Source organism: Epinephelus fuscoguttatus, linkage group LG16 (assembly GCF_011397635.1).
Source record: "Epinephelus fuscoguttatus linkage group LG16, E.fuscoguttatus.final_Chr_v1".
In the NCBI taxonomy this organism is placed as follows: Eukaryota; Metazoa; Chordata; class Actinopteri; order Perciformes; family Serranidae; genus Epinephelus; species Epinephelus fuscoguttatus.
The window spans coordinates 26,447,329-26,475,257 of NC_064767.1; the positions used below are offsets into that span (position 1 = coordinate 26,447,329).

General features: G+C 41.2%; 2 protein-coding genes across 7 annotated transcripts; one reads left to right on the forward strand and one right to left on the reverse strand.

Moving 5' to 3' along the window:
* Nucleotides 1–6,235: 6,235 nt before the first annotated feature.
* Nucleotides 6,236–8,755, forward strand: cfl1l (cofilin 1 (non-muscle), like). The gene is made up of 4 exons (XM_049600019.1): nt 6,236–6,306; nt 7,324–7,613; nt 7,839–7,915; nt 8,051–8,755. Exons 1-4 carry the CDS (start codon nt 6,304–6,306, stop codon nt 8,179–8,181), a joined length of 501 nt encoding a protein of 166 aa, XP_049455976.1. The 5' UTR covers nt 6,236–6,303; the 3' UTR covers nt 8,182–8,755.
* A 2,273-nt stretch (nt 8,756–11,028) lies between these two features.
* rrbp1a (ribosome binding protein 1a) lies at nt 11,029–26,958 on the reverse strand. 6 transcript variants are annotated; one of them, XM_049600022.1, is made up of 27 exons: nt 26,737–26,958; nt 23,310–24,231; nt 22,008–22,159; nt 21,771–21,893; nt 20,996–21,148; nt 20,644–20,762; nt 20,262–20,415; nt 18,991–19,129; nt 18,681–18,865; nt 18,548–18,582; nt 18,386–18,461; nt 18,186–18,223; nt 17,993–18,074; nt 17,851–17,891; nt 17,675–17,753; nt 17,494–17,586; nt 17,292–17,378; nt 17,119–17,208; nt 16,679–16,771; nt 16,512–16,562; nt 16,324–16,404; nt 14,848–14,931; nt 14,521–14,598; nt 13,775–13,858; nt 13,563–13,661; nt 11,639–11,782; nt 11,029–11,546 (listed from the first exon to the last, which is right to left on the reverse strand). In XM_049600022.1, the coding sequence occupies exons 2-27, from the start codon at nt 24,211–24,213 to the stop codon at nt 11,508–11,510; spliced, it is 3,303 nt and encodes a 1,100-aa protein (XP_049455979.1). In that variant the 5' UTR covers nt 24,214–24,231; nt 26,737–26,958; the 3' UTR covers nt 11,029–11,507. The 6 variants fall into 6 exon arrangements, with proteins under 6 accessions (XP_049455979.1, XP_049455981.1, XP_049455980.1 ...); XM_049600024.1 differs by having other exon boundaries at nt 17,494–17,583; nt 17,851–17,888; nt 22,008–22,162; XM_049600023.1 differs by having other exon boundaries at nt 17,851–17,888; nt 22,008–22,162.
* Nucleotides 26,959–27,929: the final 971 nt, after the last annotated feature.

A 27,929-nucleotide genomic window follows, 5' to 3' on the forward strand; every position in this document is an offset into this window, starting at 1 on the left:
GAAGACTTTCTTTTTTATGTTATATTATTTGCTAACATATCCTAGGATACATAAAAAAACAACCAAAACTCTGGTGACATTTAAGAAAGATGATATTTTACTAATTTCAGATTCAAAATAAAAGTATTCACACAAACACGTATTGAGTAAATAGGCAAGAACAGCTCTTCACCCTTCATAAAAAAAACAGTTGCAGTGCCCACCGCCACTTCACTGTTACCGTGGTTACCGGGAAACATCTCATTCATCAAAAAAAAAAAGTAATCATTTATAGAAAAAGGAGGAGTTACACACACATTAATAGAAAAGAGTGCAAAACGCCTCGCAGTGCTGACAGTGGTACTAGAACAGGTACGACAACTAGCCTACTTGTAGTAGCTACTAGGCTGTTGAGCTGGGGGTTCCCTGTTGATGCGCAAATAAACTAAACAGCAGATGTGTTATGAACCTGTAACATGGAGAGAGAAACAGAGAGACAGAGAAAGACACCCCAGAGTCCAAAATAAATCTCTGTCACCGACCACGGTGATAAATATACATCTGCTTCTTCTTTGTTTCCAGCCAATATAATTACATAAATACACCACAGTACATGACTTAATATGACCAAGACACCTAAAAGTAAAAACAAGGCCGTTTTCATCAACTTAAAGCAAGTGCGCGTCAGACATACTGTAAGTGAATGGGTTTTCTGGTCAGAAAGGTAATGCCCTCATGCCCCACTAGAGGGCGCGTGAGGCTTAACTTCAGCATACCACAGGAGTCAATGGAAGTGTCCTCACTGTGGTATTGTAGCCAAAGAGCATGGATACCAAGAGGCGAAGCTCCGTTGAATTTCTGCCAACAGCCACTAGGGGCGCTAACGCCATTTTGGACTGTTGCGCCCAGACAACAGATGTCAAGGAGAGAGGAGAAAAAAAGTAAAAGCAAACAGTGTAGTGCAATTAACTGCAACAACTATCAGTGGAACACCCCGCACCTGGCCTTCCACCGTTTCCCGAAGGATCCCGAGAGAGGTGTACGTTTTAAAGTGTTTTAATATCAATTTAATATGCCAGTTTTCGTGGGAAGATATATGTGCAATACATGGCCCATTGGACCATTTCTATCAGAACTGATTACTGCTTTAGCATAAAAAAAATCAGATTAAAATAGCTTATATTATTATTATTATTATTATTATTATTATTACTGTCCCCTTACTGTACAAACTGTAAATAAATCTTTATTCCTGACTATGTGACGTCGCCATTAATGTGGTTCTAGTTAAAATATAGCTTTTTTTTTTGGTAGATTGGCTTATGGGGTGATTTTGAAGGAGTAATTAAGTTAATCTTCTTATAAGTGGATGTAATATGTAGAGATGCCATCTCAGCCGTTTTTCATTTTGTTTTTTTTTTTAAAGTCTATATTTTGCTTTACAAAAACGTGAAAAAGCAGCTGTGACCAAGCTATCACGAGGTGAGTAGCATTGTAAGCATAATTAATAGCGATATACTTCAGTTTGTCTGTGTGTTTTTGTATGCAAGTGGGTCTGCTGTGGTCTGCTGACAGTCCAATATGGCGGCGGTAGGACGAAACCATGGGGGAATTTGTTCTATTGAGCTTCGCCTCTTGGTATCCATGCTCTTTGTCTATAGACCGTTTAACCTGACTACAGCTGCAGCTGGCTCAAACGTGATTGGTCAATATCACGTGGACTACAAACAGCCTACAACCGGAAACCAGGGCTCTTTCGCCCTTCTTCCGGAGGCAAGATCGCCGGGGTTTGCCTACAGACTCTACATTCACTGAATGTAGAGTCTGTATATAGAGGCTACAAACGTGCAGACTGTTGAGCTGCACTGAAAAAAACACGTTTTTTGGGGGGTGGGGTGGTGGTGACAGGGTGGGGTAGGGGTGTAACCTCAGGCACCAAATAAGCTAGTACTACCGCCACTGGTTGTCATGACGTTAGCTCTAAACTGCTGGATGATACAAGTTTGTTAAAATGGTGGGGGTGGGGGTAATGTGAGCCAATACATCGATATGAAACAACTAGGTGAAGTTAAAAGAACACTGTATAAGACTTACCCCCATGTGGCTCAACCTATTCTCTCCCTTGGCTCAGCTTTTATTAGGGGCAAGTTGAGTGAAGACACCACTTTTTCTGGAGTCTTATTTTGAGGATGCACCACATCCTGAAATATATGTACATTTTAGTTGGAGACATTGCTGTCATGCTCCTGTAAAGATGCCTCAGGTAAATACTGGTTCAACTCACCCTGCTCTCCCTAATATGTGGGATATATTCATAAAAATCTTTAATGAGATCAAGAAGGATATAATAAGCAAGTTAAGTAAGAACTATTCTCAAATGTTTGTGTGTTAGGTCCAGTTTCTAGAATTTAGGTGGATATATTTGCAGAAATGGAGTGTAATATAATCAGTATGTTTTCTTTTGTGTATAATCACCTGAAAATAAGAATTGTTTTACCTTTATATTTACATAGGGGGCAGGTCCCTTTTTATGGAGATCGCCATGTTGCACCGCCATGTTTTTACCCAGAATGGACAAACCAGTCACTGGCTCTTGATAGAGACAATTGCATTTTCACATCAGCTACCGTAGTTAGAAGCCTCTTAGTGACAACAGCACTGGAAAAACACAGATTCTTTTTAACGTGTAACTGCTTTAGTCAGTGTTTTCACCACTTCCATTTGTTTTGGAGAGGAAGAGACCTCTGCAGATGATTCAGCTCCAGGTAAAAACCTCCTAAATATTTGGATCTTAAATTATCAGAGGAAAAAAGGTGAGCACAGATTAGCATGTGTTGGGCTAGCAACCTGCCAAACAGAAACTCATAACATGAAACTGCTTTTGTGTGTGTGTTTTTGCCAGTCTACATTACCAGGTTTGTTTGTTGTGGAGAGGAGGGGACCTTTGTGGATAATTCACCTCCCAGTAAAAACGTCCTGAGTATCTGAATCAGAAAAAAGGTGAGCGCACATGAGCAATCTTACGACCTTACATGCAGCACAATGAAAATGCAGATCCAGTATTTGTAATTTACCAGTAGATGTCAGAGTTCTCACAGATTTGGGTTTGCTGCTTGGACGTCACTGACTGGGTTGTGGCCAAACTTCCAATGTGCTTGCAGCAGCATGAAGTTTTCAACTGACACAGAGTTATGCAGCAGCCATTTCCTGTTCCGTGTGGTTTAGGGTTGTATTTCTCCTTTTACTACTTAGAAACGTTGCTGTTAGCAGCAGTTAGGGTTGGTAGGCTGGCCTTACCATAGCTGTGACGATAAACCTACAAAAAATAACCCTCAAGCCACCAAAACAGCATTCTGTTGATAACTCTCTTGGTTTCTCTGTATGTCTAACTCTGTTTGCTCAACAGACTCTTAGATAATATATAGATAATCATTTTCTTTACAAGTCATAGATTATTAGGTTGCAATGCAGGCAAGTTATGACGTGCTGACATTAAGACGCTCTGCTTTTTGAAACAGACACTAGTCCGGATGTGGGGCGGGACTCTGTCTCTGTAAACCACAAGTCCACACAGAGGAAGCAAAGCTGCTGTGATGCTAAAGCAGAGTATGTGCATTTAAAAATAGTCACTGTGGAGGAAGGGTTTATTATGTATTAAATGCTCAATCAAGAAGGAGAGTTTGGAAAAAGGAACTAGACAGTGTAACTTCCAGCATCGCAACTTTGAATTTGTCATATTTAAGGCAATAGATCACGCGTAATTATGTTAAGGGATTTCCTAAGGGCTATTACACAAACTAACTTACCCATTTTATGTCAAGCTAGACGATGTGTTGCATGACCATCCATCATTTTGCAATGTGACTAGCAAGCATGCTACAGAGCAGCCAGCAAAAGTGCGGACGTATTACATATGCGCAGGGCAGTGACCAAATCTGAACATAAGTGGTTACTGGAGACGCATGATAAACACAGGTGTGAACAGCAATGTGTCTTTGCTGTCCGCTTGTGATCAGAACACACAAAACGCATGTTAATACCAGGTCTAAACAGGGCCAAAGAGACGGTTCATTCCATACTCAAAAATATATATTTCTCCTTGTACCCGTAGTGCTTTTTATCAGTCTAGATTGTTTTACTGTGAGTTGCCAAGCGCTGATGATATTGACCCTAGAGATGTCTGCCTTCTCTCCAATACAATGGAACTAGATGGCACTCTGCTTGTGGTGCTCAAAGTGCCAAAAAATACATTTGAAAAATTCAACAGTAATGGCTTTTTCCGGAAATCATGACCCAGTTACTCAAGATAATCCACAGACCTTGTTGTGAGCAGTTTCATGTAGGAACTATTTTCTTTCTACCAAACTACAACAGCCGACTGTGTCACCGAGCCGAAAGAAGTGTGCATCTACTCATAGGCTGAATCCAAATGTCCACCCTCTGGACTTGTGGACTGAGCCCTCGCGGACCGGAAGCGGCTGAAAGACAGCTCTCAAGACTGTTTTACTGGTTGCCGTGAAAACGTTCAACTATCGCTGCTGTCATATTCATATATATGTCATTTAAGTTGATGAATAGTGCCTACTCAGCCGTTCCTGAAGATCCCATGTATCACCTTTTTTTGTGATGTGGCAATTTTTAGCTGATCTGTTTGGGAGTCAGCAAGCAAGACTGAATAGCTTTGTGCATGAAAGTTTATTCTCTATAGAGAAGGCGCAGCCTACATGCTTTTTTGTGTGTGGTGATATGGTTGGCGAGTGCAGTTTGGTGAAAGAACAACAAGGTCTGTGGCTTATCTTGAGTAACTAGGTCATGATTTCTGTAAAGAGACATTGCTGTTGAGTTTTTCAAAAGTGTTTTTTTTGAGCTTTGAGCACCACAAGCCGAGTGCCATCTAGTCCCATTATAGTCGAGAGATGGCAGACATCTCTATGGCCGATATCTCTATCACTCAGCAACTCACACCAAAACAATCTAGATTGGTAAATATCACTACAGGTAAAAGGAAAAACATCTATTTTTAATTTTAGGTGAACTGTCCCTTTAACCATTTAGAATTTAATTGGTAATTATTTATTGTATTTTTAATCTGAATGCGCAAAGTACAGTAATTAAAGCGATCAAATAAATGTACAATATTTGCCTCTGAATTGTGATACAAGTAGCTCAAAATTGTACTTAAGCACAGTACTTGAGTAAAGGTACTTAGTTACTTTCCACCACTGAAAAAGGCATGGTGTTGGACCAGAGGAAAGTGGCAGGGAGCCATGGTTCCCCTCCTGTGAACTGGGCCCCTAATTGTTAGCTACAGCCTTACAGAGAAGTTCCAGGTTTCATTAGAGGAGGCCTTGTTTACATGGATAGTCTTCATGTTACTTATTTTGTTTTCTGACTTGGGTTTGGACCCTTGTCCATGTATGTCTATTTACTCTCAGAATCCATGCAGTATTCCGAAAACCTTGCACCAAAATGGCATGGTCATATAATTACACTCCTTCTGTGACTTTAGGCTTATGAAACAGAGAGAAAAACAGGCCGGGCACTAAGTCTACGCTCTAATTTTGTGAGTTACTTTTGTGAATCATAGAAACTGCACTGACTCATAAGTCCTCACAGAACGTGACTGGAGAAAAAAATGAATCTACCTAACTGAGTTGGCAAATGACAACTTACATTTGAAGCTCACACGGTCCAGATTGACCCTGTTAGGTGGTAAATATGTGTAATGCTTGCTGTGTTTTTTGTAGAATTGGTGTTCTTAGGCATCTAACTATTGACTGTGACTATTGGAATCTGATGAAGGCTTAACATCTCACTTTTTGTAGGTAGATGGATAAATCCTTTTGACATAACTGCACTCATCCTGTCTTTTACCTTATAAGGCCCTGAACTGCGTCTCAAAAGCAGATGAGCTGAATAGGTGGACAGGTTTGTTCTCCATATAAGGGTATATGTGCCGCTCCCACTGATGACTGTCTCGAGCTCACCTGGGGATTTTCCTAAAAAGGAAGCTCTCTCCCTCTACCAAACTTGTTCATAGAAAGGGTGTTAACAGTGTTTATATTGTGCCAAACAATGAAGCCCATAAATCCATTGTGCTTTAGTCTTCAGATATAATGTAATTAAATGAAAATGCCGAGGTTGCAGCTGAAACTGTGTTACACCTGGGAAGAGGGGGAAGGGCCTACTTTTGGAGGTGTGCTCATTTACCCCGGCTCCTCCTCTATGAGTCAACCTGCTCTCCTTCCTTATGACCCTTCAGCATTTTGACTGCTGCTGCCATTTTTCCTCTGCTGCCTGTTCCTCCACACATCAGAAGCAAACATGGTGAGTAGCTTTCACAAAGAATCTGACTGGATTGACTTGTGTTGCATGAGTTAACAACTTCATCTCTGTGATTTGTGTGACCCAAAGTGATATGTAATGTAGAGATGATGAAACTTTCAAGTGCCATGCCTTTGTTTTAGTTACTTTAGTTACACATAGAAACTGTGTAAACTCAGTAAAGCCTGGTTGTCATTATATCTAGAGTGCAAGGTTTCTGTTTGATAGTCTGCTTAGTGAGAAGAGATGTCAGTGTTTGAAAGGGCTTGCTCAAGGTGTGGTTTTGCCTCCAAAATGGAGGGAGCTTTGTTCGTGCTTCAAACTTGTTCTGAGAGAATCCCTTGGGGCGGTCTTTCTTGTGCTAACTTGTTCCACAATGACTGGAATGTGACAGAGCCAAAGCCTTGAAAAAAAAATCATGGGGAAGCTACACCCATGGCATGTTACTGCAGAAAAGCTGGTCGAACATTTGCGCATTGAATTGCTTTGATAGTGTTAACACTTCTCTCCCAAGTCTAGTTTTGAAGAACTTCCTGTTTCTTCATCTTGCAGTTCTGCTTTCTGTCTCAAAACCACAGCACAAGTGAACAAAGTCTACTCAAATATGAGCCAAGGCCTTAATCTCCCCAATGTGCTCATATTGTGATAGTCTTTTATCATGCAAGAATCATTACAAGAATTTGTCCACTTAAATGGCAAATTAGACTTGGTGCTGAACTAGCAAAATCCTATGATTAAAATGATCAGGAAGTAGAAGAGAACCTTCAGTTTGTTCTATAAAATGAATGAAATTCATCCATTTGCATCCATTCTTAAGACTTTTTTTTTTTTTTTTTAATTTTATCGTCCTTCAAATACAAAATCTTCTGCAACTGCATTTTTCTCTGTGTGTTTCCCTTACTGTGAAACATTAGATACATGTCAATTGTAATTAGTTCACCAACATTAAATGTGACGGCATATTTTGTCTTTTGGTTATGGCACTAACTGTACATGCCATGTTTTGTGTTCTCTCAATAGTCATCCGGAGTACAAGTTTCAGACGCTGTGAAGCTACTCTTTGAAGAAATGAAAGTTATGAAAAAAGATGCTGATGAGTGCCAACGGCTGAGATTCGCAATGTTTATAATAGCGGATGGTGCAATCATAGTGGACAAGGTCGTCCGAGAGCAAGACCTGGAAGGGGTGGAAAATCACTTCCAATACTTTAGGGACCTGCTGCCTGACAAAAAATGCCGCTACGCACTGTATGACTGCCACTATGAAAACGACGAATCATCTAAAAAAGAGGATCTGGTCTTCTTTATGTGGTAGGTCATTGGATTGCAATTAAAGTGAAATTACTCTTAAATTTATTTTTCTGCATCCTCAACTGACTACAGACTATAGAGAAGAACAAACAATAAAATCTTGGTAAAATTATCGTATGTATTCAAGAGCTAATCTTATTTGAAGGAGGCATTTCTGTTGTTTGTGTGAACACTTAAGTAAAACACTATTTGTGTGTGACACTTCATGATTTCTCTTCCCATCAGGGCTCCTGACGATGCAGACATCAAAGAAAAAATGGCCTATGCCAGCTCAAAGGGCCCCCTTGCAAAGGCTTTCTCTGGTAAGTTTTTTTTTTTTTTTTTCTGCTTTGTTCAAATGTTTTTGTCACATTAATTAGATATTCTGAGACACTGATGTCATGAGTTCAAGTTGAATGATGTTCAGTATCTCAAAGTACATCCTATGTCTTCAACAGGTGTCAAGTTTGTCAAGCAGATTAATGACCCTGGAGAGTACTGCTTGGATTATTTTTCAGATCTCCTTGGAAAAAATACAGTCACAATTGAGGGCTGCAGCGTGAAGTGCTCACGTAAGAAAGGCCATTAAACAGTCTTTTCCCTTTTTTTTTTTTTTTTCATGCCATCAGGAATTTAAAGGGACTAAGGGGGGTGGGGGATAACAACAAAGTTTCCAAATCTACTTTGTTTTTGGATTGATTCAACACACCTTTAAGGAAAGGTATGGGGTCAGATTCCTTTAACTCAAACCCCTGATGCTTGTGTCCTACTTAGCTCTTAAGTTACTCCAGACTGTGAAATCGGTCTTGTTCAGATGTAATTTTGTTCATTCTTTGACATGTCAAGAATTATACTATTTTCTGTCACTTGACTCTCTCATAATTTTCACATCAGTAGTTTCCTGACTGTATTTACATACATGATGTTTCAAATTCCAACATACTCCAGTATAAACCATTTGTCTTCCTTGTGTGTATGTTGAGTTTACTAGGTCAAAATGTCAGGGTCTGTAAATTTGACATAAATCTGTTTTCTAGACTGTTACACTTTGATAAATACCTATAAAGAATAGTACAACTTTTACAAAGAAACTAAGATGATCTGAAAATGCTTCAGTGTCTGAATATCGTCAAATAAACTCAATGCAACCTGTTGTGCAAGTATGTGTGTGTGGTTTTTTTTTTTGTTTTTTTTTTCTTTTTCCACACACACAAAGAAATTGGTTCTAAATTTCCCAGTGAAATGAGATGGTGTGGGCTCACTGATTCATTGATCTGGCATACAATCATAGTGGAAACTCTGACTCTAATCAGGTTTGACCAACTTACCAATGGTCAGTCCTGAGATAATTATGGAACCACATTATTTGATTGAATCTCCATTTTTATACAGTTTAACTGAGAAAAATGTACTGGTACTTTTTTTTTTTGCATTACAGTGATGTACTTAAAATTGTGAAAAAAAATTGAACAGGAGAAATTACTTTGATCATATTTTATGTTTTGCTTTGTAAACTACTGTCGGGGAAAAAATGAAATATAAATAACAGTGGTGTATATCAGGGCTTGTATTTACTATTTGTGTCAGATGCATTAGCTGAAAATGCCAAAGGACCCTTCCAAAATTTAAGTGTGGATGAAGACTATAACTAACAGGAAGCTGGGGGTTGGTCTTAGCACCTGGATGTATACCACAAGAGTTCTCCCTCCCTTCCAAAAACCTGGGACCTGTCAGTGCCAGTATCAGGATCGATCCATCAATCTTATACTGATACCATAATTAAAATAAAGACAGGCGGTTATCTGCCTTTAATGGTCACACTTTCACACAGATTTTATGTTTGCGCCTTATTTCACACTTGCAACACAACCAGCATTACCATTTATAGTTTAATCGTTTGACTGTTTGGGAAATATACTAGTTCACTTTCTTGGCATGAGTGGGATGTCAAAATTGATGCCACACTTGTGACTGCAGCCAGTCAGCTTAGCTTTGCATTGTTATAATTTTTAGCCGATCCGTTTGGGAGTCAGCAAGCAAGACTGAATAGCTTTGTGCACGAGAGTTTATTCTCAGGCTCAGAGGTCAGGGGTTGTGTCCAGAACAGTGAATACAGGGCATCTTTATACCTACACTCAGACGACAAGATGACGAGAGATCAGTAGTAGCTTTCTTGGGCCCTCCTGATTTAATTATGCTCTCAATTATATCAGAGGAACATACCTGTTGCAATTTAATTTAACATGTTAGGTAACCGGCTGTATCTGTTAACAGTCAATGGACTGTCTTTGAAAGTGAGATTATAGTGAATGGAAATCTCTTGATGTCAAATAACAATATATGTTTACAAAAGGGGAATGCAAAGGTCACACACTTACAAACACATGGGAAGAATGAAACAATAGAAACACTGACAAAATTTCCACCATAGCATAAAGACTGGGAACAAGTGGAGACAGCAAGCCTGGCTCTCTTCAAAGGTAGCAAGGAAACCAGCAGAGACTTCATTAATTCAGGGTCCAGTATATACCTATACCAACTGTTCATCTGTTCCTGTTGCTGTTAGAAACAAAATGTCCTGCTGGCTTTTTTACTGCAGTTTGGCGTGTCATCACATTAATTAAAAACCCGGAAGCCATTAAGACAATTGTGCAGACTCACCACCTGACAGTGGCAGACTCAAGCTGGCTGAAGTTAATTGAGGACTAAAAGTTTCATTTGTTTATTTGTTTCCCACATACATATACACATACACATACACATACATATACACACACACACACACACACACACACACACACACACACACACACACACACAATCAAAATCGGCTCATTTTGCTTTGTTCCCTCAGGAGAGATACTGTCTGTGGGTGTGGTGGGGAGGAGGATGACAGAGACAGACAGAGATCATGCCTAAAACAACTGCATTCATGGCTCTTGTAGAGGCCTGCAAATTAACTCCCTCTTGTAAAATACTTCCTTGCGTCTGAAGCCATTGATGCAATCTGGACCTTTCAGTGTCTAAAGCTTTAAGGAATGCAATGCCACATTTTCAGTTTTTAAAAAAATGTTAGTCATGATTTTAAAGGATAACAAAAGAGATCAGAGCTACCCTCCATTTTGCTGTAAGATGGTATACTGTGTGGTTGCTGCTGCATGGTACTACTTCCTGTCAGAAACCAACAATGTTCTCAGCACAGAGGAGCCGACACAGGTTCCTGCTGACAGCAGGGAAGATGGTTTAAGTTTTAAGATTCAGTGTAGTCATCTTGAGCCAACTCTGTTGAGTTTTAATTGTCATGAGACAGATGTACAGTGCACATATTCACCATTTGATTCACACTGGATGTGAAACTATGTCAAAATATAATAACCAACTTTTACCTTGCTTCCTGCCTGCACTCATTGCAAAAAAGACACTGAACAAAACCATATAGAGCTACACTGTAGTTTATTCATTTATACAAATTTGATGCATGTAATTGGCAGCCAGCTACAGAGGAAAGCAGGCCCTAAAGGTAATGAAACATTGAACCATAAAATGTTTCCATCATTCAACCACATAGAAAAGACATACAAAGTAATTGCACAGGTTGATGTACGTTTGACGTACAATCGGTTTCCCTTTTTAACACTGAACTATGAGTAAATGTTTGGAATATAAGGCAGGGGGATAAATAATTTCTGACATAGCCAGAATTGTTGATGGAATGTGGGTTTCAATAAAGATTGTAGTAGGATCGTCTCCTCTAATCTTATTTTGAAATGTTCATAATATCAAACATTGACTCCTACAGTTGCAACAAATGCAATCAACTACAGTACAAGAAAGAAATAGTTTTGGAATGCATAACTATGGTAATCATAAGGCATATTTGGCAGTTTTTTTGTAGTGTCTGCAGTGAACTTCCTCTCAGACGGACGTTCCTTCCTTCAGCTCCACGTATTCTCCCTTGAGAAACACAAATATAGTGTCAAAATTGATGAGCATACTGAAACAATGAGCTTAGAGACGTGCATGTCTTGCCGCCTTGCTTGTCTCACCTTGCCCTCCAGGTGCTCCTGTAGTGTTCTCACTGTGTCTCTCTCTTTGGTCAGCTGCTCCTGAGTGGCTTTGAGAAGCTGCTGGAGCTTGGTGGCTGCCTGGCCCAAGTCTTTGGACAGCTTCCTCTCCTTCTCCAGGCGCTCCTGTTCCAACAGTGGTAGCAAACGTTACTCCAAACCACCAAACAAAAAGTGGCCTCAATATGGAGATCTAAAGTGTTCAATATTAAATAAATAAGACATGGGATAAATACAAACTACATCCTGTAACCATAAAATTGTGAAATAAATCAGTGAAGATTTCACCAGTGACCCAGATGATGAAATAGGAGCCCAGTTGGCTTGATGGTGTGGCTATAATTAAGGCCCAAAAATGCAATTTTGGAAAGGCCACGCCCCTCACACTGAAAGTCCGACTGACTATAAATTTGACAGACAGTTCCAGCTCCATGTGCTCTACAAAAAAGTCTCAAGAGGCTTTTAAGTCTGCCTGATTATATATTTTGCCATTTTGAATTTGTACCAAATTGTCTGAGAATCATTATTGGACCAAGCTAATCAAAAGACCGTATATATGTATAGACCTTACTCCACAACCGTCGTGCCAGTCATCTAAAACTTGCAGGATCTGTCCACATAAGTACCTGAAATATACCATGAGAGTTTATTTTTAAATAGTCCACTAGAGGGGCGCTACAATTTCGAAAAATGTGTGTGGCATGACACAAATAAGACTATGAATCCGAAATTGTTTGTCTAATCATTTCAAAGTTTTCAGGATATATTTCATAACAATGGCAAACCACTGTTTGTTTTAAATTATTTTAGTATTTTGACATCGCTCAATAGGGGGCGCCACCAGTTCCAAACATGTGCACTGGCCTGGCACAAAATTCGCCCGTAAATCAACACAACTTGGTTCAAACATTGCTTAACTCGTGGATAAATTAAATTGAGCTGTTAGAACATGCCCCCAAAAATGTTTTTCCAATCAGCCAATCAGGGGGGACAACATTACCGCAGAAGAGCGTGGCCCAGCAAAGATTTGATCGTAAATGAATGAATGTCAGCCCGACTGTCATTAAACCGGTCAGTTATTTGTGATGCTTGTCTTGATACTTCTCATCTTTCAAGTTTCGTTATACCAATTTTCATCAAAAGTCCAAGTTTACAAATTCTGTAACCTGTTAATCGAGGCAAACAGGGCAGAGCCAGTTAACTAGAGCTGCTCTTTCATTGAGACCTAAGCCACAGCCAAATCGGAGTAGCACTCTTTAACTTTTTAAAAACTGTTTAATTGCTTGTATTGTGTATTCTAGTTTTAAGGTGACTTTAGTAACATCTGTCCGGGGACTGCAGATGAAAAGTAGCCTCTTGGCTAATTCTGGCGCATTTACAGCAATGTTCATTAATGTGCACTGTCCCTGTTCAAATAAACCAATAAACAAAACTAAGCTAAACTAAATATGACTGTCATTGAAAACAAATGGTGCAAGGTAAAAACAGACTTTGAGAAAGGACATTAAAAAAATAAATAACTAAATAAAATTTGATTAAATTCATTCAAGCTGCAATTACCTCTGCTACTCTCAAAAATACGCAAAATAAGAATAATTAGCTTTTCACCACTTTGAATTATTGCTCAAATTCATTGCTTATATTTATTCATATTATTTGTTTTCATAATGCCATTTAATATTGAACACTTGGGTCTCCATAAAATAAATGATTAGAGAGTGGTGACCTTCCGTTGGAGAGACAAAAAGCTCTATTCATAAGAGATATCAGATATGTAAGTTTCATTTGGAGCCGCACCACCTGTCACTCTGAGATACGCTGCAGATTGCCAAATTCATATATAATCAGGACTGTATCATTAATCAGTGTTAAATGTTTGGATTCTGGGTGTCATTTGTAACCGCACCTTGAGCTGAGCAACATCTTCTGTGTCGGCTTGTGGCGACTCTGCAGAAACTTTCACAAGATCCAACTGAGCCTGAAGTTCTGTTATAGTCTTCTGGGCCTAGAAGTTGACAACACACACATACGGACGTCATCCACTGAGAGTTTATTAGTCACCCTCTGGAATGACAATGCGAAAAAACAAACAAAGTGTACATCAACAATGGCTGCTACCTGCTCAAACTCCTCTGAAAGCTGCTGTCTCTGAGCCACCTCCCCGTGCAGCTTCTCAGTTGTCTGACTCAACTCGTTCTGAAACTGATGGAAGACAAAAAAAGGCGTGCACACACAGTGAATACACATGCAGACAAATGGCAAATGGCTGATGCATACGTGTGTATGCAAAGATTATTGTGGCAAAGCAGCAACAGTACACACACGCACACACAAACACCCACACAAAAAAAGCTGCTCGACCTGTGTGCCAAGTTAGCTGCCTCTCAGACTATTTCAGGTGAAAGGCTAAAATCAGATTAACTTTCTGCTGATATTAAGAATCTACAAACAAACGTAAAAACAAAGGAGAAGTGAGCATGCTGAAAAGGGCAAGAAAAAGCAGTGGTTAGAGTTGTGTCCACTCAGTCAGTGCAAACAGTGGTTAGCATAAACAGCGGCTGTGTCAGAGGAATACTGGACAGACTGGAAATACGGCTCTTCTTTGTTTAAGGCAGGTGTTACTCAGTATCCGTGTACCAAGGCCACATCCTTGTTTCAGGGCATGGGTTTGGCATGTGCTGAGTCAAAACCAAAAGAACATGTCTTAATACATAAAGGTGATTTTCTACTAAATTGAACAAGGCTCACTTGAGAGGTAAACAAAAAGCAGGTAACAAAGGAGATTTTAGGAAAACGTGTCCTTGTCATTGTCCAGTACCCTCTGACAGGAAGTGAAGGGTGCCCTGTAACATTTGCACCCTGACCTGACTGGGTTGAGCCTCAGCTGGGCCGTTCTGTTCTCGCTGAGCCCGCATCGTGATCTCGCCCAGCTGCTCTCTGACCTGAAACAGGAAGCCGTCACTGGTTACATAACCTCCGTTGCATGAATCCCCTGTGAGCTGCACATCACCGGCACCTCACCTTGTTGGTTGTGCGAGTTTAAGAGGGACTTCCACAAATTCCTTGTCATGTGCTGTCTCATAATTAACATGCCCCCCCCCCCCACCACCACCACCACCACCTCTGGCATATAGCTGTGTAAATATTGACGTATGGAGAAAAGGGAAAAGCAGGTTAAGTCAGTGGGTCACCTGTGCAAGCTCCTCCTTGTGTGCCTGGGCCTCCTTCTGGGCCAAATCCAGCTGGCTCTGACACTCTGACAGCTGCAGCTTCAGCTGAATACAGAGCACAGCACAGAGATGAACAGATGTCAGACAGGTTTACTTTGAAATCCAGCACAAGAGACTGAGATCTTTAAATGTGTTTCTCATAGGAAAAGCCTCCTACACAAGTATGGATTGCTAATTCTTTACATTGAGAGCTATTTCTATAATATATGAAACAAAACTTTTTAAATCGTATTAATCAATCCATAATAAGGCTGGGCAACAGAGTTCTGACTGGGCCCAAAAAAAAAATCAGGCCTGACCCACATGAGCCGGCAGTTTCTGTCAAAGCCCGACCTACAGCAGCAGTTTTGGCCTACTTAACAACCCAAATCTATACTGTCAAAAATATATATTTAATTTTATTTACTATATTTCTTTTAATATTGAAACGTATTGCAAGCTAAGGGCTGATGTGTTTCCTCAAACCACTTCTTCTTTTCTACCTTCTGTTATTTCAAGAGTCTGATGTCTCATGCACGACAGGTTCCCCCCAGAGCGTCTAGAGTGCACAGTGGTCCATAGCAATGCGGTGCTCAGACGATGATCACCGCTCTTCACTGCATGTTACGCACATCTCTCACACTGCTGGGGAGGCAGAAGAGTTGCAGAACTGCCAACCATGTTGCCTCCCAGACCTCTCTTTCTCCCTGTCTCTTTCCGTCCCTCTCCATTACTCTGTTGTTCCGTCACTTTCCCTCTCACAGTCACAGTCCCCATCTTTCTCTCTCTTTCCCTCTTGATCAATCCACTATAATATCTGCCATTTATGCACAAGAACTGCCCGTTTAATAATAATAATAATAATAATAATAATAATAATAATAATAATAATAACTATTAAAACAAACAAACAAACACTGGTAAACTGACGAGAACCCACCCTGATTCAAGCCCAGGGGAGTGCTGAGAAATAACAGCCCGGCCCAGCCCAAACTTGGTGGGTTGGTTTGGACCAACACTGATGATGAACATTGAAGGGACTATTGGTGCTTTCACAAAATATTTACACAATGACATTTTTGATAAATACTCATCAGTAATGTGGATATAATGACTGAGGGGAAAAATGCAAATAGTAGAACAGCTAGAACAGTCTGGTAGGTTGAGAAAGCTACGTAACTTTATTGTAATGCTGCCTTGAAAACTAGGAAAAGACAACATTCTCAATGATATGTTAAGCAAAACCTAAAACGGTATCTAGTCCCAGCCCTAAAGAAAACTGAATGTCTGAATATGAACATTTATCAAAAGTTCAAAAAGGAGTTAAATCTAACCACCAAATTTTACCGATTTTAGAAGCATGTAATATGCAAGTCCACCTTCTTAAGAGGGGAATTTATCAGCGGTGTCAGTTCCAGTGAGGCTGCAGTGATCCGCAGACTGAACATGCTCATGTACCTGCTCCATCTCCTCTGAGATCCCCTGGTTATCTGACTGTTTCTCCAGCTGGGCTTCCACAAGCATCATCTGCTCCTTCAACTACAGCGAGAACCAAAATAAAGCAGTTTACTTAGTTAGCAGTACATGTCTTACCTGCTAACTTAAAATCAAAGTGCAATTTAAACTGAGTGTGGAAAAATCCTCACCTGTTCTACACTTTGGGTTTCTGCCTCCAGTTGGCTGACTTTCTCCAGAGCCTGGAAATGTGTGAGAAGGACTGTTGTGAGGTTTTGAAAAACATGAGGAAGGGGGACCCACATATGGTGAAAAGATGTCCAAGTCATAGTGATTTCAAGGAGGTCTCATAACTTACCACCCTAAGCTGTTCCTCTGAGTTAGCCATCTTGGACTTCCACACCAGCTCTTCTTCCTCCACACTCTTCTGCAGATGTTTCAGCATTCCTTCCTAAAAGGAGAAGGGGAACAGGTTTAGCTGAACTGCATAAATTTAGGGTGCTTTCACACCTGCCCTGTCTAGTTCAGTTAATTTTGATCTCAAGTTGTTTGCCTCCCAAAGTGCAGTTCATTTGGGCAGGTGTGAACACAGCAATCACACCTTAACAACCAGACTGACAATTCTGACCAGTCAAGAGCAGCTTTCTCCTCAAGGAATTTTATCTGGTCTGCTTGTAAATGCTGCTGTGATAACACGGACCAACTCTAGGCAATTATACAACTTCGGACCAAAGCAAGCTTTAGGCCTGAAAGCACCCTTACTCGATATTCACACAACTCAGTTTCCCAGTCACTTACTGTTTCAGCCAGGACTGTCCTGTACTGTTCACATTCAGCCTGCAGTGAGCCATGGCTCTCCTCGGCCTCCTTCAGTTTCTCAAGCAACTCCTGAAACAGAGAAAGCACATTCACATCTTCTGCCGGGCTAATTTAAATCAGTATATTTTTATCTGTATAAAACTGTGGCTTACAGGCGACACTGTGCTTGACTGAGACTCCTGGCTCTGCTGGCTGAGAGACTCCTGCGCTTTCTGTGTAAATACTTGTAACCAGTTGGCCTAAGTAATGAGAAAAAGGCAGACATAAATAAGTCATGTGAATATTATTTTACAGAATATCAACCAAAATAAGAGATCACTCAGCAACTCCTTTTATGATATCCCCTTTTCCTACCTGCTCTGTCTCTACGGGTATCTGTGGGAAGAGTGTCTGGAGAGTTTCTTTGGCTTCAGTTTGAAAAGCTCTCAGCTCTGCTGTAACATTCTGCTAAAAACAATGGATGACATAATCAGGAGAGTGATTCAGAGGAAATCAGTCTCAACTGAAATTGGCTAATGTCTAAAGAGAGCCTTACTGCATCAGTGGTAGTCTTTTCTCTCACTTCTCTCAGCTCCTCTTGTAGTGATGTGACGAGAGCATCCTTCTCAGTCAGGCTAGCCAAAGAACCAAAACAGTCAAACCTGAGATCTATAACAGACCTAACAATATGTGGGGCTGATTTTTTTTTTCCATATGCCAAGACTCATTTACCTGTTCTGTAGTAGTTCCAGCTCTGTGGAGCTGTCTGTCTGCTGTAAGAAAGCAGACATGCAAACAAGTCTGAGATCATTTTTTTGTTCTGCAGGGAGGCTGTAAAAGTAGAATCATGCAACACATCAACAGGTACACTTACGGGTGTGTTTTGAAGTTGCACCATCTCTTCTTTGAGGTTTTTAAGTTCATCCTGAAGTGATGCAATAAGGCTGACATCCTCACTAAGAATGGGCACACAATTTGGACAAACTATTAGTAAGCCAAAAGCAAACAGAGGTGTGGGGAGTTGATTAGATTTGAGTTAATCACATGGACAGTAGAAGGCACCATACCTGTTATTTCTTTGTTCTAGCTCAACAATAGTGTTCTCCTGTTAAAACAGCAGATTTGTGATTAGCAGTGCCACTGTACACATTGGTATGAATTTAAAAAAAAAAAGAGAAAAAAAAGAAAGAAAGATGTATCTCCTTCAAAAATCAAGAAGTGATACTATTTGGTAATAGATGTAACAACAGATGTTTGCGACACTTACAGCAGCTTCCTGCTTCATCTGCAGTTGCTTCAGTTCCTCGTGAAGCGTGTTCAACTGGTTGTCTCTCTCCTGAAGGCTGCAGGGGGCAGTGCACTATCATCAATAAATGAAATGGCTCTGGTTCGAATGGTGACCCTGAGGAAAGGAGGCTCAAACACTTACCTGAGCTTTAGCTGTTCCACTTCTGCAGCGTTCACCTGCCAAATCACACATAACAGACATCCTTAGGGGGTGACTACGTTTGGTTGACCATCTGGCCATTTCAGAGAAGTCAAACTGACAAAGTGTGTCTTACCTGATTGTTATCCTCCTCCTCCTTTTTGGTCTGACTGGCCTCCAGCAGTGAGTTAATGGTGGCCACCTGCTGCACAAGCTGGTTTTTCTCTGCCTGTGTCTCCTCCAGCTGGACAGTGAGGGTGTCCACCTGAGCAGAGCGCTCACCGATCTCAGCCTCCAATTTCCCAATACGCGCCTGAAACTCTGCACGGACAAAAACATAGCACTCACAACTTATTTTATATTTTGTGATACAGCCACTGCTACCCTTTTTTCCCCACTATCAAGATGCACATGACCATTAAGACATCCCTCCCTCATTTTCTGACCTGAGAGGGTGCTGCTGTCCTGCTGGGCATTGTCCAAAGTGGCCTGCAGGCTGCTGTTTCTACCCTGTGCTGCTCTGAGCTCCTCACACACCTCCTCCAATCTCCTCTGCAATGCCTGCTCGCTCTCCCCATGGCTGGCCTGAGAACAACATATATCAAGATGTGTTTAACAGCAGGGGGCAGCAGAGATTCACAAAACAATTCTACTTGGCAGCAGTGATTCACAGGGCAGTATCGGTGCCTTCCTGTTCAAATATATTGCAACACATTCGGAGAAAAAGAACATAATTTAATATGCACAGATGATCCACCTATGAGATGAGAATATAATCTGGTTTGAGGTTGTATAACAAGGACATAAAAATAGACATTTTATCAGTCAAGCTATTTGTTTGGGAATTTTTAAAGGAAGTATCTTGCAGGAAGTGCTTTGAACTTGAGGGAATTTTGAGATGACTAGCCTGCCTGAGCTTCTCTGATAGACTCTGATAGAGTCAATTGTTAGTGACAACCAAGTACTGACCACTGTACAGCGACACATTTCAACAAAGGGAGCAAAACTTCTCTCAAGTGCAAGAAATTAGAAAAGACCTCTCTTGCATCAATTGAGCATGTCTAATGTATACTGAGTGACGGTGGAGCCATTGCATAATGTGTTTGAGGACCTTTAACTGTTAGAACGCATGTTTGTAAATGATTAAACTAAGTGAACACTTGACTGTCAGGAAGTGCTGACTCACTTGCTCCACATAACCCATAATGGTTCAGACCAACACAACAACATTCCGTCAGTGAGTGACTGCGTAGGCTGATATGAGAACAGCAAATTAGCAGATAATGCAAGGCAGGGATATACTTCAAGTCTGACTGTCGTGTGTTGTAAATACCATCAGACTGTTCCTGCTCTTTCAGAGCCTGTTACAGTGGGCTGGAGAGGAGAGGTGCTCGGACATGCACACATTCCAGCTGGTGCTGAGGCGCATTTTGCCTACAGCCCTATTACTGAATGGCTGCATTCCAGCTCAGTCCTGAGCTCTGTGATTACAAGGCAATTAAACTTCCCATAACATTAGAGGGTTTGAGGATAGGTGGGAATGGTCTAGGCTTGCATTTTGAACAGCCTCTGTAACTAACGGGCTGCCCAAACAAGAAACAGCATTTTTTTTTTTAAAAAAAAAAGATGGAATCAATTTGTTTTCATGTGGAAACTTGATCACTTCTAATGTAATGTGTAGCAGAGATGATGTGGTGTTCCCACAGGCCAAGCAAACCTGAAGCATGGCGAGCTGCTTCTCAGCAGCGGACACCTTGGCCTCCAGCCCTTTCCTGATGTGCTCATCAGCGAGGAGACTTTCTGTCTTCTCTCCAAGTTCCTTGGTTAACTTTGCACATTCCTGACGCAGTTTGGCCAGCTCTGCATTTTGTCTGAGGACAGTATGAAGGAGGGACAGAAGGACAGACACAGGGAGAAAGAGTCAAGGACAACGCGTCATAAAAATAGAAGCCAATCTTCAGGCTTGGCAGACCAAACACGCCTTTAAATTTGTACACACTGTATTTAACTGTCACTTTAATTAGTATCAGTATAAAGAGGTAAAGAGGATGTCATTATGGATCACGGCTTCTCATTTACTGTCAGAGGAATACACTCACTTGCTCTCAGCCTGACTAGTGGCTTGGTTCAGGGCGTCGCGGAGAATGGAGTTCTCCTGCTGCAGGCGGGCCAGCTGGGCATTGGGGCCTTTCTCCAGCTGGTCCTGCAGGCTCACGATCTGCAAAATAAGTTGTTTTTTTTTTAAATAAACTAGCCATGTTGGACTGTCAAAGCTTGGACAGCTGCTTTAAATCCTTTTCAACACAACAAAATTACAAAAAAAAAAAACAAGGGAAAAAAAATGTATTTTCACTCCTCATTAGCAGCCAGATTGCCAGGAGGAAATAAAAAGACAAAATGCAAACTCAGATGTGCATTAACAAACTGTAAAAATTGTTCTGAGGAACTGACCTTTGCATTGAGGCCCTGGGTCTGGGCTATGTGGTCCTGGTAACTGGCCTGCATGCGAGCTTGCAGAGCAATCATTTCTTGCTCTCTCTTACTCAGCTGGGAACTCAGCCTCGTCTCCACACTGGCAACCTTGGACTTCTCAGCAGACAGCTCCTGATACACAGACAGCACGTTCAGATTCATATAGTTAAGACATCCACCACAGGACAAATTTAAATATTTACTATACTGTGGCTTTTCCTCTCGTGCCAACATGATGACTCAATTTTTCATTCAACACTTGGTTCAGGACAAGAAAACATTAAAAATAATGCAAAAAAATACTTTTCTGTGGAATTTGCTGCGACCCTAAAGATCGACTTGCCACCTTGTGCTGCCACCCACAGACAGAAATAAATAGCGCATGACATTCTTAGAATTGAAGCAGAGTAAGCTCCAGATGCTGTAGACACCTTGTTAACTTTGCTCTAGTGCCATCTTCAGGATGAAAGATAAAGAGGACTGCAATTTAAATGTCAGTGCGTGTTCATTTTCAACAGAGAATTAACCCTTTAATTTAGGTTTTTTTTTCTCAGCTGCCACATTTAGACCAATCTGCACTCTTTGCCTCAATAGTAAAAAAAAAAAAAAGATCTAAGAATTCATCCAACAATTTTGTTTTCTTATGTAATGAGTGTAATGTGTCTCATAGGGCTGCCAGCATGGTTACAGACCAGAAGAGGTGTTGTAGCTGGAGTACGGCTTCATTGACCTGAGAGACACGTGTATGTCTAACCTTGGTGAGTTCTCTGAGACGGTTCTTTGCAGCAGAAGCATCCTCTTGTTCTGCCGCCAGTTGTTTCTCCCTCTCCTCCAGCTGTTTTTTCAGCACGGCCACTGGGTCTCCTTTCTGAGTGGCCTGAAAACACATTAGTTGTGTAAGACAGCAAAAAAAGTGGATCTCCCTACAAGTCTCATACATATTCAGTGAACTATGAAGTCTTTTTTTCTTGCTGACTGCAGCGTCCATTACCATGTGCCAGGTGTCCTGAATGATGCCGACTTTCTCAGACAGGATCTCGATGAGCCTATGAGCCTCTCCCTCACTGAACACCATGCTACTGATGGTGGACACCAGAGCCTTGTAGGGCAGGTACAGAGGAGCGTCAGCAGAATCCACCACAGCTGCTGAAGAGGCAAACACCAAAAATTGTAATGAAAAACAACATGGTGGAATCACATCGGGAATTTAGAGGTTATTTCATGTTTTAAACCAAAAAGCCAACAGTTTCAAAACTCATTAGGCTGTCACAGTGAGGACTGAATTCCCACACTGCCTCAGGAAAAGGACAAGGTTGAGACTTGTCCTGTGGGTCTGGGGCCTTGGATGGCAAAATGATGGGGCACTGTGGCACCAGGCGGAGACAAGCCTCAGGCAAGGAAGAACCCATCTCCCCTCCCTACCCATTGTCAGGGCACTGAGAGCCTTTGTCAGTTAACAAAACAGGGCAGTGGTGTTTGGACAGGCTGGCGTGCTCTATGCCCTGCAGAGCTGAGTGCCAGACATTACCCACAACTGCCATTGGCACTACTTTCCACGGGTACACAGCTAGAAGTTCATCAGTACTGACAGGGTATTACTGCCTTAGATTGTGAGTGTATGCACGTGCGACTAAACTGTACAGACATGACCCTACTCCACCTCCAAACAAGTTGGAGTGCTATCACCAGTGTTATGGCTAATGCAGTTCCTGCTTAGACAACCATTTCCACTTTAAAGGAGGACGCTAATTTTAACAATGATGGTTCTAGTGTAGCAGAAATATTGGTAGACTACAGTGGCTTTGATCCTTGATAGGCAGCAAAGGGTTTGTGGGTAAATGTAGTTTTGAGAGACTTGCAGGAGCACTGATGTGGACGCCACCAAGGTCCAAACTACACGTGGAGCATAACAGAAGTCCCCAAACAGTGCATCGAAAAAACGATGACTGGTTTCACAGGAAAGAAAAATCTGGCGGCGGGCTTGGCCAAGGCCAAACAACAGGCATCTTTTGGCAGAGGGAGAGTTACCAGACACCTAAAGATAGTGTAGAGCTGTGCTGTGATTTTGGCATAGTGGCCACACTCAAAACTGCAGGTTATGTAATTCAGGGCCTTGATCAAGAGCACAAAAGACTGGACTCTAAAGACTGACGAGCTATATGTATTATTCTCTTCCCATGCTGCTATTATCTGTATCAGTTTCTATATTTTTGAAGTGTAATCTTTAATAACCTTATAAACTACAGAGCTATAACATGAAATATTTGGACATCTCTAAAACATAACTGCTTACCAGGCTCTGCCTTTTTCTTGGAGGCCTTCTTCTTAGGCTCTTGTGCTTTTCCTGCAGCAGGAGGAGCCTGCTGAGATCCCACTGGGGGGACTGCCATCACTGGGACGTCTTTAGTGACAGCTTCCAGCACTGGGGCAGTTTTGGATGGAGCAGGTGAAGACTTGGCTGGGGCCGGAGCAGACTTGGCTGGGGCTGCAGCAGCTTTGGCTGGTGCAGGGGCAGACTTAGTTGGTGCTGGGGCAGACTTAGCTGATGCAGGGGCAGACTTGGTTGGGGCAGACGCAGCAGACGGGGCAGTTGCTTTGGTCGGGGCAGACACGGGGGCCTGGGTTGATGGAGGGACTGAGGAGGACTTGACTGGCGCAGAGGCAGCCACAATTGGGGCTGTTTGGGTAGAGGCTGGCTCGACCTTAGCCACCTTCTTCTTCTTTTTCTCTTTAGGTGAGGGTGCAGGTGAGGGCTCACTAAGAACAGGGGTTGGGTCAGCAGCGGCCTTTGACTGGGTGTCTGCTGGTGCTGGGGCCGCAGTTGGCTTAACCTCTACAGCAGGGACAGGTTCAGGGGCAGGGGCAGGAGCAGCAGCCACGACTGGGGCAGCAGCAGACTCTATGACTGTGTCAACTTCAACTTCCTCTTGAATTTTTTCAGGCTCTGGGATCTTTCCATTGGGCTTTTCTTCTTTCTTCTTTCCACGACCCTTCTTTTCAGATACCTTTTCTTTCTTCTTTTTCTCAGAGCGAGTAGATTGAATTTTACCCAACTCTTTGCGTTGTTTAGCCAGGGCTTCTTCATAAGAGGTCTCCTTCATGGAGAAGGTGGAGACAAGAGCAATCCCTAGAGCAGAGATCACCATGAATCCACCAAACACCATTATGCCAAGAGTCTGGGGGTCATAGATATCCATTGTTCAATTTCAGTGGACCTAAAATGAGAGTGGCAGACTTGTCAATACAGTTAACAACTAAAAAGATTATCTAAAGATGGCTGTGGACAAGCAAAAACTAGGAATTTTCAACAAGGGGAGAAAGACGTTCATATACTAATTCCCCCACATAGTATCATCAACAGTATTTCTCTGTGCCTAGGTAAAATGAAAGTGAACTGGCAGCAGCTGACTTAACTAAGCAGTTTATGATATAAATTGTGATTAATGCTGCCTGGAGGACGAGCAAAGCTATTCCTTCCAAACGCCTCAAGGTGTCACTGTTATCCCCATAAACTTTTGCCTTGAGGCTGGCTACATAATACAGACTGGTTAACTGTGTGACAAAAAACAGCTGCTCAAAACCCACTTGCCATATTGCCTGCAAACTTGGATAAAACATATGTATTCATGCAGCTCAAATTCACCCTCACAGTGAAGTCTCATATGCTTCATTTTGAGGCCAAGCACTGAGCTTTTTGAGTACAAACACTGAAACATATTAAGTAAATACAATTAAATATCAGCATCAGGCTGCCTCACTTAAAAGATTTAATTTTTTGTACACTCGTATGATTATTTTGGATGATTACACTGCTGTTGCAAGAGACACAAGATTAAATAAAATTGAGTAGTCCTATATGAAAATCCATTTTTATTTATCAGCAGGAAGCCCCATTATTATGGCTGCATTATACACCTGATAAATGCACTAAAAATATATTTTCAGACCCCAAATCACACACTTGAGTGTATGAGTGAAGCATTATAGCTGGTATAAATTTTGTTTTATTTGCATACACAAACATCATCATATCTGCTGTGTCTGTTAATGTTCCTACTATAATTCATGTTCAGCCATCAACAGAGTTAGGGAAAGGTTACTAGATCCTGTGTTGGCTAATTACCAGATAAACTATTGCACAAAAATGACTCTTGTCATCTTTTTCCATATTTGATCAATGCTGCTAAAATTATCAGAGCTATTATGGAATTCAGTGCATGTATGAAAGGGGCTTAGCACAAATCAACTACTTACTTTAAAACAACCTAAGTATGAATTTAAGGCAGGGAGCAAACCCCAATCCATACAGCCTAAAAGGGTTTCAGACAAAAAGAACACAGTACCAGCAACTGCAAAAAAAAAAAAAAAAAAAAAAAAAAAAAATCCAGCAGTTGGCTGGTAGTTTGTGTTAATTTCCTGCCCTGTAAAAAAAAAAAAGAAGGCATCCCTTAAAGGGACTTTCAACTATCCCTTTAAGGCGCTTCTCACAAACGTTTAGCCTGCAGGGGAGGAAAGTTGGCTGAGTGTGGACAGCAGCTTAGGGACACTAAAACCCCCTCTTTGATTTATTTATTCTTGCAGTGCTGTCAGTTATATCACAGTTTACATTATGAATAGCAATATCACCCTGTCAGAAAATATATAAATGTTGGGCTTTACTATTTTAAAACAAACCACCATTGCGACACGGTAGAAGAAAACTGTTGAGCCACTTCAGTATAATCAAAACTGAGTCCAGAGTCCCTGTTCATTGCAGGGTCTAATAGTCAGAGGCAAAGGGGAAGAGTTTGTACTGCCTCCTTATCTGTGATGTCACACGTCAATGCATCTACTTTCAGAATTCACGTCAAAAAAAAACTTACTCTGGGTGACTTTCTGCAGATGAAAGAGCATCTCAAGGTCCATTGGAGATAGGACTATAAGATGAATCTTGCTATGCTGTAACCACTACCATACGGCCTTTAACTTTAACACATGTGCCTTTCATGGACAATGGGATACCTACAGGGAGTGCATTAGTACATGGAGCAGTCTTCAACTAAAATAAAAAATATTACTTTTAATAAGCCATGGAGGTAAAATGTGCAAATGCATAGATTTTCTCTCCTTTAAAATACACTATTTGTCTTTCATTGCTTTTAGTTTCAGACATATTATGTAAGTCTGAGAAATATTCGTGCAAACTTTACACAAACGTACTCAATTTAAGTTACTTTAATACAAACGCATCGACTTCCAAGAACTTCTGAAATAGTTTAGCATCGGACCAATACTACAATTACATCACTGAGACCCCAACTAAAAAGGCCTCGGATATGTGAGAGACACAGAGACACCCTACACTGTTACCCGTTCAAACATACATTAAAACAGATAAACAGTGTGTAGCTTAATCCTGCCACTATTTAAATGTAAAATGCTTTCAATCATTACTTGCAAGCTAGCACTGCAGCTAACACTATGAATCAATGAACTTAGCTATCCTCCTGCACATGATAGTATCAAGTGTTGGTTAACGTTACAAAACAGTGTTGCAGGAGCCGTAATAAAGCTGTAAGCTAAACAGCTGTTGAGGAGGAAAAACTCCAAATGATTTCAGACAACTTTAACCGGCTGTCTTTCTGTGTGACTAGTTAGCTCAAGAGTTAGCAGTAGTTAGCTTCCCAGCCTAGCTAACGCTGGCTCAATGAATAAAAAAATTCCAAGACTCCCACACTTACCTCGCTGGTGATGTAACTTAGCTTCGTCTGCTTGCTTCAAAGGGAACGGAGAGAGGACAAAAAGCTTTGACTGTTAGACGAAGTGACTTCTGTGCAAAGCTACCTATTTGCCCAGCTATCTAGCTAACTAGCTTTTTTCCCAGTGCTCTCCCCCTCACTCCGCTGGAGAATCCGTGGTCTGCTGTGAAGTCGTGGCACTTCGAGCTGGCTAGACGCGCTGGCCCCGTGCCCCAGATAGCTGCCATAAATCCCTGAGGCTTCTGATTGGCTGCGACGCACTCAAGCCGGAAATGAGTACTCTGGGACTTGTAGTCTTTTACGTAGACGGCAAAGCTCGCATAGTCGGGCAGTTTTCAGTTAAACAAAAGGTTTGTTTGTCATGGAAAGAATGTTTTCTCAAGAATAGAGCTGAAGAAACGCTTTTCAAGTAGGCGACCGACCTTTTCTTTAGTGTTTTAAGGCATTTTGAGACACGTCAAACTTCATGCCTCAGAGAACACTGTGTTTTTTTCCTTTTTTTTCTCCATTACGTGTAGGCTGTGTACAGTCAGTGGTGACAGTCATAGTAATAGTAGTCTCGTTTGAATGGGCCTTATTCAAAACTTTCTGACATGCTTATGTAACCTGCTGTAAGCCTTTTCTATTCTAGCTCTTCATTGAAGCTTTATGTTGTGTGAATTAATCAAGACATAGGCCTCCTGTGCATAATTTTATAGAAAATCTAGCCTGATACATTTGTTATCTTTGGAAAGCTTGGTGTCTTTATTTAATCTAAAATAGAGTTCTGTGGGTTTGAACATAACTTATCTCTGATAAATCCACTGTACCTCTGCTGATCTTCTACTTTACAACCCAGGTCATATTTTGAAAGCAAGACTTCTATTTCCATTATAGGGGTCACCACTTTACATGAGTTATATTTTTGTTTATTTCAACAACCACTTTAATTTTAAAAAATAATGTGTTTGTACAACTAAAAAGAGTCTGAGTATTTCAGTGAATGGGGTGAACTTGAGTTGAAACAAAGCACAAATATAAATCAATTTAAAAAGCTATACAAAAAGATATTTTTGGCAGATATATAGATGAGGAAAGGTTGAGTTAGGGGAGTGCATATGTAACACTCGTTGGCACTTGGACTGTAAATAAACTGGGTGGTAAATAGATTGGGGATAGTTGTATATTACTTGTAA

Excerpts from the sequence above, each read along its gene's own strand:
- rrbp1a (XM_049600020.1), bottom strand. The coding sequence starts at position 24,213 with ATGGATATCTATGACCCCCAGACTCTTGGCATAATGGTGTTTGGTGGA. Across the intron at positions 13,662-13,774 it reads TTTCAGAGGAGTTTGAGCAG|GCCCAGAAGACTATAACAGA; the intron begins GTAGCAGCCATT and ends GTCAACTTCTAG. Across the intron at positions 11,547-11,638 it reads AGGAGCACCTGGAGGGCAAG|GGAGAATACGTGGAGCTGAA; the intron begins GTGAGACAAGCA and ends GTGTTTCTCAAG.
- cfl1l (XM_049600019.1), top strand. Across the intron at positions 7,614-7,838 it reads GATCTGGTCTTCTTTATGTG|GGCTCCTGACGATGCAGACA; the intron begins GTAGGTCATTGG and ends TCTTCCCATCAG. Across the intron at positions 7,916-8,050 it reads CCTTGCAAAGGCTTTCTCTG|GTGTCAAGTTTGTCAAGCAG; the intron begins GTAAGTTTTTTT and ends TGTCTTCAACAG.